This window comes from Cebidichthys violaceus, unplaced genomic scaffold (genome assembly GCF_023349555.1).
Source record: "Cebidichthys violaceus isolate CVI_PGR_0920_01 unplaced genomic scaffold, fCebVio1.0.p SCAF_7, whole genome shotgun sequence".
NCBI lineage: Eukaryota > Metazoa > Chordata > Actinopteri > Perciformes > Stichaeidae > Cebidichthys > Cebidichthys violaceus.
Genome location: NW_027176927.1, coordinates 1,227,192 through 1,243,875, shown reverse-complemented (window position 1 = coordinate 1,243,875; position 16,684 = coordinate 1,227,192). Strand labels below are relative to the sequence as shown.

Genomic DNA, 16,684 nt, shown 5'->3' with positions numbered 1-16,684 from the left:
AAGTTACGCTGCTGGTCTAGTTTGGGAGGTAAACCCACAAAGTGTGAAGAGAGCGGTGCAGCTATGACAGGTATGAGGTGCCGATGCCTGCAGTCTTGATAGGACTGTTGCAGGCAGCCGCAGTGGAATTTCCCCAACAGTCACTGCTGCTGTTCTTGATTCATGTCGCACAGAGTAAAACTCTTATGTGCTTCTCTATCATCACTAATATCTGACATTAAACAGCTATATGAGTTTTGATTCTGAAATGTAATCGACCAATAAGAACGTGCAGCTGTAGTCACACAGAGCTGCCTCTAAGTAATACTTTTATAGCAGTGTGGTATGTGTCCTGCTGTGTGTGGGACACGCATCAGATACCTGATATTATACAAATGTGACACAGACACAATAAAAAAAACTAAAAACCTGGCTCACCTGAGCAGGTCCGACTGGTCTGACCAGAGGAGAGAAAAGGGGAGGAGGAAGCGGCAAGGAGGAGGAGGAGGAGGAGGAGGAGGCAGCGCTGTTTTACAATTAGAAAACAAGATATGAGAGGAAAGAGACGAGGAGGAGAGCAGAACTGCAGAGCGACCTAAAGACTTCCAGAGTGAAGCTTTAAGCTGCTTTTCCTTCCGTAATGAAGTTTGATGCATGTTTCTACTGCACCGGTACACAAAAGGATTATTCTACTTGTGAGGTCATCTCTTGACGACGTGATTCGATATTCATCTACCTCAGCAGGTCAGTGTGTGTGTGTGTGTGTGTGTGTGTGTGTGTGTGTGTGTGTGTGTGTACAAGTCTAATAATTTACTTTCCTGGTCTTTGCTTTTTTTTCTTTACCGCCAAACTTATTTTAAAGCCCCTAAATCCTTAATAAACAGAAACTTACAACTAAATTTGAACTTGTCGCAAATGTCAAAATGTATTTTTCCACAATTTCAATGAAATCAGCTGCTAAAATGTTGACTGTGTGCCTCCTGCCGGGTAAAATCTTTTGAGTTAATGACTGACTTTGTGAGTTAGATGAGTATGATGGATGGTTTGCTACGACATTTCAAAAACAATGAAGCTGTGTGACCCACCAGTGTCATCTTCGGAGTAGTTTTACTTCACAACTTTCAACCCACTAAGACCACAGGATAATAAAGATCCCTATTTACTCATGTGAAGAACTTCCAGTTCGGCAGTTCTCGTGTTTGCTGATGGTTTCTGTGCAGGAAAGCCTATTAAACAAATACAGCGACACATTATCAAAGCAAAAGCACCGCATGCATGTTGAATAAATCAAATAAAATCAACGGATAGCATTTATAATACAATAGAGATGTTAGATAGCAAGAGATATGGCATTATTGCTTCATCATTGTGAAACAGCAATGCAGGCTGTGCAGGTGCATTCCTGCAGTCTGTTTCCTGCTCTGCTGGTTTCTGTGAGCCAGTAAACTTATCAAAGCTTTAATCTTCTTCAGCTCCTTTTGGGGGAACCGTGACTCTGATTCCAAGTCTACCTCTAGCATCATCCCACCAACATGAGCGACGACAGGGAGGGACGCAGGCCTGACGGCCACGAAGCCAGACAGGCCCCCAACGTCAAACCCAAGCTCAGCCAGAAAGAGAGGAACAGCAAGGAGGACGTGCTGAGGAAGGAGAAGCCTGCCAAAGTGAGGAGATCGAGGAGCACCAACTCAGAGAGGGCGGAAAGGAGCAGGGGGAGAGAACGAGACCGGCACCAGGGAGACAGGAGGCAGCGGGGGAGGAGTGAGGAGGCCCGGGGACGGGACAGGAAAGAGGGAGAGAGCGCCAGGAGGAAGGTGAAGCCCCCCGAGGATGATGTGGAGGACACCGAGTGCGCTATCTGCTTCTGCACCTACGATAACATCTTCAGGACCCCGAAGCTGCTGGTGTGCGGTCACACCTTCTGCCTGGAGTGCCTCGCTCGCATCAACGTGACCTCTCCCGAGCTCAAGACGCTGTGCTGCCCGGTGTGCCGCGAGATGACCGAGCTCCCCCACGGCCGGGACCTGCCCCGCCTGGGCAACAACCAGGACATCATAGGCAAGCTCCCACCAGACATGCAGAGGGCGCTGTCCATCCGATTCAAGCGCAGCAAGGGCAAACTGCTCCTGAAGAACCCCCCTCCCAAGAGCCCCCCTAAGTCTCTCACCCTGCCTAAAAAGAACCAGGATGCTCCGGTGACAGCAGGGGGTGACCTCCACTTGAGTGCACTGGAGCAGGGAGTAGCCCCGGCCACTGTGGTGGACGTAGGCAGGCCTCCGAACAGGGTCAGAGGTCGCCTGCGCAGGCTGTTCCGCTCGGACCAGTGCTACTACGTCGTGGTGGCGGCGATCATCACCATCACTGTGGCGCTCATGCTGGTGGGGATTCTGGCCTTTGTGATTGTACCGAATTTGCACAGGCCTGGTCATGGAGGGAACCAAACGTCAAACCGTCCCCCAGACTCCGGGGGATAGAAACCGGAAAAGGGGGGGGGGGGGGGGGGGACAGGGGAGGACAGGCTGTACAGATATCACACAAAAGTTGTTGTGATTTTCAGTGATCCTTTTTGCCTCCTTGTGTGCTCTTGGTGAAGGAAAAGCTCAGCATCGGGACACATTCCGTCCGGTTCACATGCAGTGAAGAAATGAAGGAAAACAAGGGCGGCAACATTTTTTTAGACAGAGGACACACAGGCTCGAAGTTGCACATATGGGCAATAAACACAGCAAACCTGTATGGTTGTTTGTTGATGTTTTTTTTTTTTGCTCTTTCCTGAACATGTTTTTCGTTACTGTGAAAGCCAGAAATACTGTACGTGTAAAGGAACTGTCCACGATGATTAATCTGCTGTAAATGATGAAATGCACTAAACTCTGTGATGAAAGGACTTGTGTGTCTTTTGAGTGCATCAGGCTGATTTCCATAATCAGTCCAGGGTTCCTATAGACCAACTCCTTGTACATAGCCAAAGATGATTTATATATTTGTATATAAGTATTTTTTTCAATGGGCTTTTTTTTAATTTCCCATTGTATCATTAAATAAAGCATTTTTTCGAGAATTTGAAAACTCATTTCTCCGTATTTCCAAAACACATGATCAAAAAATCAAAGTATAGTAAAGTATAGAGGAGGACTTCCTGTCCATTGTCCTGACTCTTGTCCTCTATTTAGTGAAAACTGATTTTTTTTGCTAAATGCCTTTCAGGGAACCTGCATGTCTTCTTTAGACACCTGATACCCTCTGGTGGTGTAAATAAACCGGTGAACGGGGGGGGGGCTTGAATTCTGAATTTTCACCCAGCCGCTCCTCTCTGTTGTTTGCCTGACAAACCTGTTTGACGGCATACGTTCATAGCGTTTTACTGAGCTACTAAAGGGCGGCTGTTAGTTTTGACAGTGAGCCAATCGCCGGTAATGTGCCATCCAGCTCTTTGGTGTGGGATGGCCAAAACATGTGGGAGGGTAAATTATGAAAGACCACGACAAACTGCAGGAATAACATGAGAGGAAATAAGTTCAGTCATATGTTAAGTCTCTCCTGCAGCCTTTCATCTTATGTGCTACATCTGAGTGTTCAGTAGCCACCTTTAAACTTAAAGCCATGTTAAAAATAACAGGATAAATGTTGGATAGTGATGTATGGAAAAGTTGTTTTAATCTTTGCAGATTAAGACTTTACATAAAAAGCTGAGGATGATGATCAGCCAAGAAGTGTTCAGATCCTTTATCAGTAATGTACATTAATGTAAAATACTCCAAATCCTGCATTTGTAATAGTATCGAAAGTAGAAGTACTCGTTCTGCAGAAAGAAAGGCCCGTGTGACCGAGGTATTATCATCCCTTTATTATTAACATTGAAGCATCAATGAATAAGCAACGGTTTTTGTTGTAGCTTGTCGAGCTGCAGCTTGTTTTAACCGTATGTACAAGAAAAGGTTGTGAAATGATTTGTGTTCTAAAAAGAAGGGGAAAAAAATGACAATGATGCTCGTTAAAGTTGTGTTGTATTTGTATTATATTTTCTTCTTTTTGTTGCCTAAATTAAACCAACTTATGTGGAACTGCTAAGTAACATGCCACCATTGCTATTTTTGTATTGTGAGTTACAAGCCAAAAAAAAAGTAACAAATGTAAAATGTGAAAAGTTATCAGTAAATGTGAAGGGAAAAAAGTACACGTTTTCTTCTGCAGTATAGTGGAGTAGAGGTACAAAGTATATAGGAGAAATTGAAATACTACCTACATGTTCATGTATTTACATTCCACCACTGTGATCAGTGGAGAAAATAGGTTGTATTGCACATTTTGCTGATACTTCTGCACATGCAGGACTTCTACTGAGTGCTTTCCCCACCACTGCTTAAAGACACACCCACCTGAGCCCCCTTCCCGGAGTATCGAGGCAAATATGGTCGGGTGCCCTAGAGCAGAAAGGATCCCCCCCACCCCTCCTCTAATCCACTCCTTACGCAAATTTACCTTTAGGTCTATACGTTGTGTGACAGCTGGGACTTTAGAACACTTCAAGGAGACAGTCCTGAAACAGAAGTCTGTTGTGGATACTATCGACCACCATGGCTTCCACTCCCTCCGCCTCTGCCTTGACGGCTGTTCTACGGTGTCGGGGGAATATCTTGACCAGGAATCCGCCGACCAAGCGGCCCTCCACCTCGGCGTACAGCCTCGCGCTGACCGGCGGCTCGCCAGCTGAGCGCACCCGGTGGAACCAGGCGTCAGCGTGGGAGACTTTTCTGCAAGGAGACCGTGTTCTGGTGGGAAGAAGGCTGACTGTGGCGTTTAAGTGGCCGAGGGTGGATGGCAAAACGTCGAGAGAAAAAGATACCAGGGAAACTAATAAATTATGTCACCCAAAACTTTCGCAATCCGCAGGGGACCCGCACTCAGCTGTGCACGGTGTCCAAAACGCGCTGGCGCGTCAGCTGACACGCAGACCGACATGTAGCCTGCCTCGAATAGAGAACTGCTCTCAAATTAATCAAAAGATCAAATGCGAGACATATGCTATCTGTAAAATAGTATTAGGTGAGAACAGCGGTGAATTCCCAGTTTTGAAAGTGTCCATAATGTCCCCATGTCTGCTGGAACGTGCAGGACAAACACCGTCTATCGTGTTAACTGGCCGGTCAACGGCGAAGAGCACCTGCTTGTCTTTGACTGCTCTGGTGTCAGCATGTATGTGTTTGAAGCTGGCGGTGTTGCGGAGGTCCAGCAGCAGCCCTCGTGACGCTCTAGAGCATCAGACCACCAGAGACAACGGCCTGCAGGTGAGCGTGATGAGACTTAGTGTGGTAGCTTTAAAATGAGAACTAAACATGTATGTTACTGTGTTACTATAGACCACATGGGATGATTTCTCTTTTTTTACACGTCCTCTTTCAGGCAAGTGGACAAACCCACAATCCCACTGACCTCACCTGCTCCAAGGAAAACTCAGGCTCTGGACAAATGATCCCGGAGGACAGACCTGACTGAGAGTCCAAGGCCGCAGCACCAACATACTCACTGTGATCTGTCCTTATTTACTGACTTTCACCTGACTTTCACAAGGCACAAGGCACATTTGGACTTCAACCCAGTGAACTGAGAAAACAACAGGTTGTTTTTAGAGCATTTTTCTGTCTTCGAGGAAAAGTAAGCAATACTGGAACAATAAATACCTGAGAAACATGAAACACATGCATTGTACATTTTACTTAAAGTATTATAGGCCTCCTGGTGGACTATTCAAATAATGGTGGCCTACATTTATTGTTAAGCCTGTACGATTTGCACAAAAACATATTTTACAAACATGGAATGGAGTAAAAGTAAAACATCTTACGATACATAAATATTCCAATCCAGTCTGAGTAAAAACTGTAGAAATGTGGAGGAATTTCTGAAAGATTAACTCGTTTTCTTTCCACTTATAGAACTTATAAGCAGGGTATAAGTATTCAGATCTTTTACATTGGTAAAAGTAGCAGTACAACAATGAAAAAATGTGAGTATTATCAGCAAAATGTACTTTCATAAGTTAAAGTACTCATTATGTGCCTGTCATGATATTTGTATTGTATTATATATTATTTTATTAGCAGCAGTGGAATGCGAGTACATTTAACATCAAGTACTGTGCTAAACAGTACAGTTTCGTGGCACTATGAGTATTTCAATTCTATGCTCCTTTATATTTTTACATTTGAGTGGAAAATATTGTACTTTTTACTCTACAAGCCTACATTTATTTGACAGATAGTCCCTTTAATACATAAGATCAGTGTATGCAATATGACACATTGTTATAAGAGCTATTTGTACAAAAGAAAATCAGTATTCTTCACGTCAGTACTTTTACTTATAGGGTCCTAATACTTCTTCCACCTCTGAGGACTGGATTTCTATTACTGATAAACATGTAATACAACTTTTAATGTTGTAGTTGATTGAAGTTTAGCTAATTTTAAATAATGAAAATTGAGTTTAGTACTTGAAACACCTGACATAAATATATATATATATATATATATATATATATATATACACATATATATATACTGTATATATATATACTGTATATATATATGTATATATATATATACTGTATATATACATATATATATACTGTATATATATATATATATATATATATATATATATATATATATATATATATATATATATACATAGCAAAACAACAGAATATAACAGTTAAAAAAAATATTCTGTTTTTTTGCTTGTCATCAGGTAGAAGAAAATAAATATTTCTCCATTGAACAAAACAATTGCCTTTTCCCCCTTGAGACTGATGCAAATTACACGCACTCATTACCATATTCCGACGCCGCAGTGGGTGAAAGCAGACAATGAATGTTTACAGAGACATCAGACGCTGCTGTTTACTAATTAGCTCCGCAGAGACGCTCCGACGTCAAAGTGTTACGTAATTTCTCACTCAAGGTGACAGTTAGGGCGGGACTTCCCGTGACTGCTCGCTACCCAGGAAGTCGTCGTGTTACTTTTCCTCCTCCTCCTCCTCTTCCAGGCTTGTGAGAAACAAGAGAAACCAAAGGGGTGTAAAGTTGGTTTCGTAGCCAAGAAACTAGCAGGAGGACAGTTTCACACCGGCTCCGAACCGTCCTCTCGGCTCCTGTCGTTCAAACTTCGCCGGTTGTCACCGAAGAAATGTGCAGAAGAAGAAGAAGCCACGCTGAAAGGGGTGAGGGCTAATTTCAACACGCTCCTCCTCAAGCTACAGTATTTACAGTCTGTCGGGTCTAACCTGTCTGCCGAGCACCTGAGAGGACAGCGAGCTAAGCAAAAACCCTGTTCGCGGTTGTTTTTCAGTCTTCACAGCGAACGGTTTGGCGTATTTAGCGAGGCAGCCACAGGTGATAAGAGAAAACCGATCAGAGACAGTTGGGTGATTCATCACTCCGGGTCACATGAAGCAACTTCTTACGAAATAGACATTTACATAAATGATTAACTGCTTTCAAACTCTTTTAAAAAATTAAAAAAAAAAAAAATGTAACAATGTTGTTGCCACTTTGTTGACACTTTTATTGTAACCTTTTGTTTTTCTAAAAGTACATTGTGTTCTTATTTATTTCAGAAAGAAGAGGATATTGAAAGTTGGGGATCTGTCAGAATCTCAACTTTACTCCAAAGATGACTCCTGTCCTTCGTCGTATACATGTCCGTCTTCGCCCTCAACGACACTGTTTTGTGTCACTATAACTTCGGTGACTTCACAGCGAGCCAACAAAGCGTGGCTCCAGATCTCTGATTATGTGCTTGTGATGATACTCGAGCTGCCCTCGACATTTCCCACTCCTGTTGTCTGTAACGAGGGCGCTATCTTTCCACTCGGACCCCGTCCTCCTACTCCACCTCCCTCCCTCCGAGATTCTGGGCCATGCTCCGCAAGAGAGGCTCTCTCATTCTTTGTGGCACGTTCCTGTTTATAACCTGGAACGCCATACTGGTGCTTCTGCTCCGGGGCCGACCCCCACCCGGCCAGCCGGGCGAGCCTGGCCGAGAGCAGAGAGAAGCGGCCGAAAGGCCCACTAACGATGTGGTGGGAGATGTGCTCCGAATGGCCGACACGTTCGAGGCAGAGCTTGAACTGCAGAAAAACATCCTGCTGCAGATCAAGAACCAGCAGTCGCTGTGGGAGCCGGCAAACAGAAACGGACCAAAGGTGGTCTCCCCGGGTCAGCCTGTCATTCCCATCCTGGTCATCGCCTGCAACAGGGTCACGGTGAGGCGCTGCTTGGACAAACTCCTGGAGCTCCGTCCTTCTGCGGAGCTTTTCCCAATCGTAGTGAGTCAGGACTGTGGACACGCCGAAACTGCTGAGGTGATCCGATCCTACGGAAACCAAGTGATTCACCTGAAGCAGCCGGACTTGTCGGACATCACGGTGCGACCAGAACACAAGAAGTTTCAGGGTTACTACAAAATCTCCAGGCATTACCGCTGGGCTCTCAACCAGGTGTTTAAGACCCTCTCTCATTCCTCTGCTGTGATTGTGGAGGATGACCTCGAGGTAAACATCAAATTGCTCCATTTAATCCTTTTCCTATTGAATGTTACATCAGATTCAAAAGCCCACGGTTGTATTTAACCTTCATCAATACAAAAACAATGCATACGCTCCATATTTCACAGCTTTTTAAGTGAAGTTCATTTCACTTGTTAACGGGGGTCACTGTAAACTGAAATTGAACTATTCATCTCCGACTCTAGGTGGCGCCAGACTTCTTTGAGTACTTCCAAGCCTTGCTGCCACTCCTGAAATCGGACCCCAGCCTGTGGTGCGTGTCGGCCTGGAACGACAATGGCCGGGACGGGTACGTGGATCCAGGCAAGGCCGACCTGCTCTACAGGACCGACTTCTTTCCTGGTCTGGGGTGGATGCTCCTCCGGGAGCTGTGGGAGGAGCTGGAGCCCAAGTGGCCCGCTTCGTTCTGGGACGACTGGATGCGGCAGCCGGAGCAGCGCCGCGACCGCGCCTGTATACGTCCAGAGGTCTCACGAACTTTGACATTTGGCCGGAAAGGAGTGAGCCTGGGTCAGTTCTACGACAGGTACCTGCGATACATCAAACTAAACACCGAATTTGTGCCTTTCACCAAGTTAGACCTGAGATACTTGAAGGAGGAGACGTACAGGGAACATTTTGAGAAGGATGTTTACAGTGCTCCCGTGGTTACATATGAAGATGTTAAGCAGGGCCAGCTGAAAGGAACCGGGCCCTTCCGCCTTCAATACTCAAGAAAGGACAGTTTCAAAGTGCTGGCCAAAAACCTGGGAGTCATGGAGGACTTGAAGTCTGGAGTCCCGAGGACAGGATACAGAGGGGTTGTCACTTTCATCTCAAGAGGACGCAGAATCTACTTGGCCCCTCCTCCAGGATGGACCAAGTATGATCCCACCTGGAGCTGATAATCCAGAAGAACGTTTAAGTGCTATATCTCTGAATGTCAGTGGGGGGAAAAGCATTCCTGACCAAAGACTGACTGTCTTTGATTGAATGATATGTACTTTAGAATATGCTCTATAATAACGCAGAATGGATTGTCTTTCTGGTGTTGGGGTTATTGCCAATGCTACTCAGGTCTTTTTCATTATCCTGCAGCCTAAACCGTTCGGTAGACGAGCCTGCTGCAATTGCACCAGAGATCTATTTTTATATCCTGCTAATTGTGCACATGACAGTCAATGCAATTACCTAGTTTGCCACTTTTGTGTTAATTATTTGCAAATAATGTCTGATGTCTGGTGCAGATATGCAAATATAATCTGTGGTATGGTTGCTTATGGTGGTGGTGACAGGTCGTAAATGCAGTATAATCCGTCATTTGATTATCATTGTTTGTCTTCTATGAAAATCAGTTAGTCCTGCTAAATTCATTTCGTTGAATGATTTTCCAATGTAGTACAACCTGCAGGTTCGTTACCTGTGTTTGTATATTTTTGGAATAAAAAAATACACAATTTTGCTTTTTTTTTGCTCAACTAATGTCAGCAAAGTAAACAGGATACCTATTATTGTCATACATAGAACTGGTTAACATAATGTGCAAATTGAAAATATACACAAATATACCCAAAGTTTACAAAGATACCAAGTATGTGACGCTGAATTTTGGGGGAAATGCTTGATGCTCAAGTCATTCAGGGTATTTTCATGTGACTAAATGGTGAATCCTTAAATAATGGAGCCATTGGTTTGGATATTTTAGTGTATCAATGATATAACAGTGAAGCGTATAGTTTAGTACTAATTAAAGACTTCTATGGAGATAGTGATGCCACACAGCCGTTTATAAATTAGATATACACGCATACAGTAACGGTCGGGTTTATGTCTGTCTACGGTAGCCGCCGTGGCCCAAACCTGTTGGCGCTTTCCGTTTCCAAACTGATGCTCCTCTGTTTACTTCATTTGCAATGATGATGTGAGACCGAAACTGCTAGCTAGCTAGCCTAGCTAAAGTAATGAGGAACCGGTAAGAGATGGAGGAGAAAACACATGTGATGGGGGGGACATACTGACAGCCCTCCTTTTACTGTTAGTAATAGCTATTTATTCTCACCTGTTTGCTGTAATTAAAGTAACCGTTTAATGGCGGCGTTAGCCTGTTAGCGTGAACGGCTGCAGGAGGCTAGGCTAGCTGTGCAGTGGGTTCGTGTTTCGATGTGATTTGATATGGCACGCTGCAAACGCGACAACACTCGTCTACTCTGGAAGTATTTCCTCCTTTATCCCTGTTGAATAACACAACCAACGCTTTTAGCAGGACCCGGGCTTTTTGTGCTGTTTAGGTTTAATTAGCCATCACGTCTGCTGGCAGAAGCAACCTTACAGCTAACGCCGCTTACTGGCACTGGAATGGAGCCAGGCGACTTGCGTGAGAGCCCCGCCGGCTCCGGGGAGTCGGATGCGGGGGACTGGAGGGAGGTTACTCCCGGTGGGGACGAGGAGGTCAAAGCTGCCGAAACGAATGGGACAACACTCGAGACGGCGCTCAGGGACACCTGCGAGGAGGGTGAAAAACAAAAAGGAGTGGGAGAACAATTACACAGCCCCTACGAGGAGGAACTGGACCCCAGAATCCAGGTATGACAACTACTGGTACTGGTCTTCCATCAACATAGTTAATCAGCCAGGAAGTAGTTATCGTCAACGGGCCCGAGGGTTGGGTAATACTGGGATCATTTGTGGTTAAGCATAACGGAGAGGTTGCCAACGTTATGTGTCTAGTATATGTTAATCTATGCTAATCCGGTAGTCGGATCAAAAGTGATTATCTTTCACCGACATGCCGACATACGTGTGACGTACATTTCACACCAGCTCGTGCATTCCCATTGCACTCAAACAATGCCAGCGTTATTGCATTTAGCTTTAATGATGATACAGCACATTTCACCAAGACTCTATGTGTTATTAGAATATACAATTTATGTTTTTCTAGTTGTTGATAAGGGCCTAAAGCAGTTTTTTTTCCCCCCGCCACAGGAAGAGTTGGAGCATCTCAATGAAGCCAGTGCAGAAATCAACAAACTGGAGCTGCAGTTAGATGTAAGTAAAAAAACAACCAAAAAAAACACTCCACCTAATTAGGGGTATTTGTTTAGTCTTCCTACACATAACTGACGAATATGGAAAACAGATTGCATAAAGTCACTTTGATTTTGACAAAACAAAACTCCTGAGAAATGTGAAAAGAACACTGACTAACACCCTAGGAATTTCTTGCTCTCTGTTGTTAAATATTTTATTAGCCTGCCCAGACTTCGCTCATCAATATGATCATTTCTGTTTTCAATTTCTCTAAGCATTAGGTCTGGTAAAAGCCCCAACTCTTAAGAGGGGAAAAATGTTTTGGTACCGAGAGTTCGACACTCGAGTGAATCGTTTGCTCACTCGCCTCCCGTTACGTTACAGTTGAATCTAATCTATCGTACGTTTACCGTCTAGGATGCCAGGACGGGCTACCGGAAGATCCTCACAGAGTCTGCCAGGAAGCTCAACGCTCAGAGCTCTCAGCTCGGTGGCTGCATTGAGAAAGCAAGACCCTACTATGAAGCCCGTCGCCTTGCGAAAGAGGTACACACTCACATGATATGTGTGCTCTGTCTAAATGTGTCCCATGTGTTTAAAAAAACTGGAGTACGTACGCCTTTTGAAGAAATCGCTTTACTATGTTGAGATGCAAAAGTTTATGAAATGAATATAGTGGCTAGACATGCTGTTGCTTACCCTGCTACCTCAGTGCTGACAGTGTAAACAAGGCCTTCTGAAGTGTCCTTAGACTGAACACTTTGTTCCTGCTAGATCCAGGAGTGTAGACAAAATGGGATCTGATTGTTCAGACAGCATTTGAAGGTGACTACATACGTAGTGTAGTGTTGCTACATTCCTGACCGCACTGAAGGAGTGTTCCTAGTCGTTTAGAGCCTTACAAATCCCCCTACACTCTGATCTTTAGCGACGCCGGACAATGTAGACACGATTTTGATGGTCACAATATTCTCTACATTGCAGCAATTTCAGTTTTCAACTCCTGAAAGTGAATCTGAGCGGCAAAGAGAGCTCTGATCACAGCCAGTCATTCATTATGTATGTGAGAGTCATTCTCGTGCAAGGTGTGAGCTGCGGTCTACCTTAATTGGATGTAACCCTACACACAATCTGGATACCGGATACTTGTTTTGTTCCTACAGAAGCATGCGTCTTTATGGGAAACAGTTAAATATATACATTCATATAAAAGGCAATTGATTATTTCTGTTTACTTACCTGTTTCTGCATTTATTGGCCTCATGGACTTACCTTTTATTAAACTTTTAAAATCCAAAACTTTGATCTACAAATACAGTTTGGCACAGTTCTGATTGTTATTCGTCTGAACGGAGCAGGGTGTGGTGTCCTTGTCTTACTCCACTTCTGCAGGCTGTAAAAGTTTACTGCTCTCTATAGGCACAGCAGGAGACCCAGAAGGCAGCTTTGAGCTACGAGAGAGCGGTCTCTATGCACACAGCTGCCAGGGAGATGGTCTATGTGGCAGAGCAGGGTCTGATGGCTGATGGCAAGAACACCCTGGATCCCACCTGGCAGGAGATGCTCAACCACGCTACTTCCAAGGTAACGAGGAGGAGGAGGAGGAGGAGGAGGAGGAGGAGGAGGAGGAGGAGGAGGTGGTACACTTGCCATACAACACAGACCCCAGACCTGGGCTGAGTGGGCCATGTACAGTAGGTGCAGGATGCTTCTGGTGTCTCTTACTGGAAAAAAAACATCTAAAACACGGTGGATAGTAGGGCTGTAACAATACATTGATCTGGATCTTTATATCCAAAGTCATCAGTGCAAAGTGGAAACATTGATACCCATTATCGTCTTTAAGATACGCCTTTATTTTGAAATTCCCATGGCACACCTGTGTCACCCTTTCAGTCCTGTTTCCCACAGAGCCCACTAATAACATTGTCTAATCATATTTTAGATGATTTTTTTTGTGAGTTGATATGAATTGTGGTGACACTCTTGATTTACACCCCTAGTGGATAGTGCCATAGGAATACTACAAGAGGCTTAATCAGCGTAAGTCCATTTCTTGTTTAAAGAATACTCCACTGATTTAGCGTTGCGCCCTAAAGCACTGTCAGAAAAGTTAAATAACGATCAAACTTCCATGGAGCTAATGATTGAATAAAGAGAGGTATCGATGTATTGTACTCATGAACACACAGGCCTCGGGGTGTGTGTGTGTGTGTGTGTGTGTGTGTGTGTGTGTGTGTGTGTGTGTGTGTGTGTTAACATCCTGCGGGTCTCTCGCAGGTGAACGAGGCCGAGGAGGAGCGACTTCGCAGTGAGAGGGAGCACATGCGCGTCACACACGCCTGTCAGGAGGCCGAGGCTCGTGTTCAGATGCTGCAAAAGTCCCTCAAAAGAGTCATTGTGAAATCCAAACCCTACTTTGAGCTCAAGGCCCAGTTCAATCACATTCTGGAGGTAATGCAGACTCAGGGATTTTGTGAAACCGTAAGCACTTACGAGATGCTCTGTGCAGCGTACTTTGTTTCCCATCCTCTCAAGAGAAATGCAGTCGTTTAGTTGTGTTGTAAATGTTGCTGCAGGTCACCGGTAGGTAATCCACCTGTTTGGCACAAAATCAATGTTGAAATTGATGATAAAAGTTGCTGTTCCCTCTGTGTGACTCCAGGAGAACAAGGCCATAGTGCTGCAGCTGGAACAGCACGTAGCCAAAGTGAAGACCCGCTACTCCATCGCCTTACGAAACTTGGAGCAAATCAGCGAGCAGATTCACGCTCAGAGGGGGAGGGGCCCGGCAGAGGGAGGGCGCACCACTGTCTGCGGCGGGCGGAGCCCCCCCGTCGGAGCCGAGTCCGACGTCAGAGTTCAGAAAGAAGGCGGAGCCTGTGGCGGCGGCGGTGCGACGGGGACGTGTCGGGTGGACGCAGCCATCGACCTGGAGAAATACAAGGAGAAGGAGAATGAGAAGGAGAGGGAGCGGGCGGGGTCGGATTCCCTTTCGGTCTTCAGCCTGCAGACCATCGCTTCCGACTTGGAGAAATATGACTCCATTGAGCACCTCGGGAACCTCAGCGATGTCGGGAGCGTAACTGGGGACGAGGGCGAGAAAGAGAGAGGCGGAGTGATGGATAGAAGAGACAAGCTGGCCGAAACAACCGCCAAAGAGCGCCAGCAGCAGTTCTACAAGCAGCATCACCGAAGCTTCAGTTTGTGAGGCTGTCGTAGATATAAACGCGCTATAAGCGCCGCAGAAGCAAAGTGAGTTATTAAAATAAACTACCAACTTAGGGTAAGCATCCCGAAACACATAGGTACCAACCAAAGTATGAGACAGTGAATAGCTGTGAAAGTGGATTGATGCAGGTGTAGGTGTACGATATGAGTTGATGGTGTAAATAAGCACACGTACGTTGACTGACAATATATTATTCTAATGCTGACACTGATCAATAGTTGAGATTGCTGCCTGGTCACAACACTACTGGAAGCTAAAGAGCTTCCAACACTCCAGGACAAGTATACTGTATATTGAGGGATTCTGGGTAGAATTTGTTCCTCGAGCACGAAGGAACAGCGAAGAATGATCAAAAGACGACGTTGATCTAATGCGGTGAGACTAGTGAAAACAAAACCCTCCATTGTTTCCCCTCCAGTCGTGTCGAGTCTTATCAGCGATTTGCTTCAAGGTAGAGGGGGTTGCAGGGTCTCTCCATAGACACAGAGATCCTCCCTCGTCAAGTTAGTGTGCAGGGAAGAATGACAAAAACGGTTCTCTGTCAGTGCAGGCTGAAAGCATGTTTGAAATCACATTTCATATATTTATTTCCAATAACATGCTGCGAGCAGTGTTTTTGGTATTTTTAGCACGAGGGAATGCGTTTTTTTTGAAAGTTCCTGAAATGAGTGGAGTCTGAAAATGATAATGAGTCGTTCCACTCAGACAGCATGCGCTCCTTGTCAGCTATCTAAACGGACACTTATGACATGTATGCAGGGCTTTATGCCGAAACTAAAACTGAAACCATTAAAGCTAAGACGATGAAGCTGCAGCCCTGTTTTCTTTTTAATGTCGTGATGTGCAAAAGCCTTTCCCCAACTTTGTGCTCGTCGGATATTGTTTACATTTGTGTGAGTGGATTTCTTCGGCAGCGAATGCATTTCCTGTTTTGTTTGCCTTTTTTTAAAAACAATTTGCCCTTGTTGTAATTTGAAGTGTGCCTTGATACAGAACAAGCAACACATTTAGCATGAGTGGCACTTTGCTGTAATCTCATCTGTAGTTGTGTTTAGAACCATTTAATTTGTGTGTGTGTGTGTGTGTGTGTGTGTGTGTGTGTGTGTGTGTGTGTGTGTGTGTGTGTGTGTGTGTGTGTGCGCGCGCGTGCGCGCGCCCTTTTTATGGTTTTTGGAACACTAATAATATAAGTCACCCAGGCGCCGAATCCGATGAGACTTGAAGAGTTCTGATTTCTGTATTTTCTTTTTATGATATTGTACTTTTGATTTTGTAAGTGTGAGATGAGAAACGATGAAGTCGAGACATGACTTGTAAATGTATGTAATTATGACAAAGCTGGAATATATTGACATGTACAGCTACATGTGTTGATGGACGTGAATGCTGGTTGCACAGATGTTTTCTGGATGCTCACAGTTTGTCATGTGTATTTAAATCATCGTCACAATTAATCTGAAAAAACCCTCACCGTCACTTCTGTCTTAACGATTAGTCTTCACCCTGTTAATGGCATTTGTGATTTAGTCAGAATGTCACTTTCCAATTTATGCATTGTCATATCTATAATCAATAAACCAAATCATACTTCTTGGGCTTGCGAGGTTCTCATATTGTCCTGTTTATCTGATATGTAGTCGGGCTCATTGTAGGATTTCATGCGGAGCGGCAGGTTAGGATGTGAGTTCCTGTTTGATGCAGGAGGAGGGATGGTGAGAGACAGAGGGAGAGGTTACGTCTTCCCCCAGCCTTCCTTCAATTATTCAGCAGATATATAAATATGAAGCAGGATCTCAGAATAGATGGCAGAAGAGGAGCAGAGGATGGTGGGAAAGACACAAATGGGGGGGGGGCGGGGCTTTGGTTTCATAGATGACCAGTGTTGTAGAAACGAC

At 44.8% G+C, this 16,684-nt stretch overlaps 3 protein-coding genes across 3 annotated transcripts; all 3 read left to right on the top strand.

Annotated features, from left to right (window-relative positions):
• Positions 1–561: 561 nt before the first annotated feature.
• Positions 562–5,675, top strand: rnf183 (ring finger protein 183). Its single transcript, XM_068736348.1, has 3 exons — positions 562–723; positions 1,452–5,267; positions 5,383–5,675. The coding sequence occupies exon 2, from the start codon at positions 1,512–1,514 to the stop codon at positions 2,451–2,453; it is 942 nt and encodes a 313-aa protein (XP_068592449.1). The 5' UTR covers positions 562–723; positions 1,452–1,511; the 3' UTR covers positions 2,454–5,267; positions 5,383–5,675.
• A 1,318-nt stretch (positions 5,676–6,993) lies between these two features.
• mgat1a (alpha-1,3-mannosyl-glycoprotein 2-beta-N-acetylglucosaminyltransferase a) lies at positions 6,994–9,989 on the top strand. Its single transcript, XM_068736308.1, has 3 exons — positions 6,994–7,201; positions 7,598–8,533; positions 8,734–9,989. The coding sequence occupies exons 2-3, from the start codon at positions 7,901–7,903 to the stop codon at positions 9,430–9,432; spliced, it is 1,332 nt and encodes a 443-aa protein (XP_068592409.1). The 5' UTR covers positions 6,994–7,201; positions 7,598–7,900; the 3' UTR covers positions 9,433–9,989.
• Positions 9,990–10,402: 413 nt separating this feature from the next.
• sh3bp5la (SH3-binding domain protein 5-like, a) lies at positions 10,403–16,381 on the top strand. The gene is made up of 6 exons (XM_068736022.1): positions 10,403–11,110; positions 11,513–11,575; positions 11,975–12,103; positions 12,977–13,141; positions 13,838–14,011; positions 14,223–16,381. The coding sequence occupies exons 1-6, from the start codon at positions 10,883–10,885 to the stop codon at positions 14,766–14,768; spliced, it is 1,305 nt and encodes a 434-aa protein (XP_068592123.1). The 5' UTR covers positions 10,403–10,882; the 3' UTR covers positions 14,769–16,381.
• The last annotated feature ends 303 nt before the right edge of the window (positions 16,382–16,684 follow it).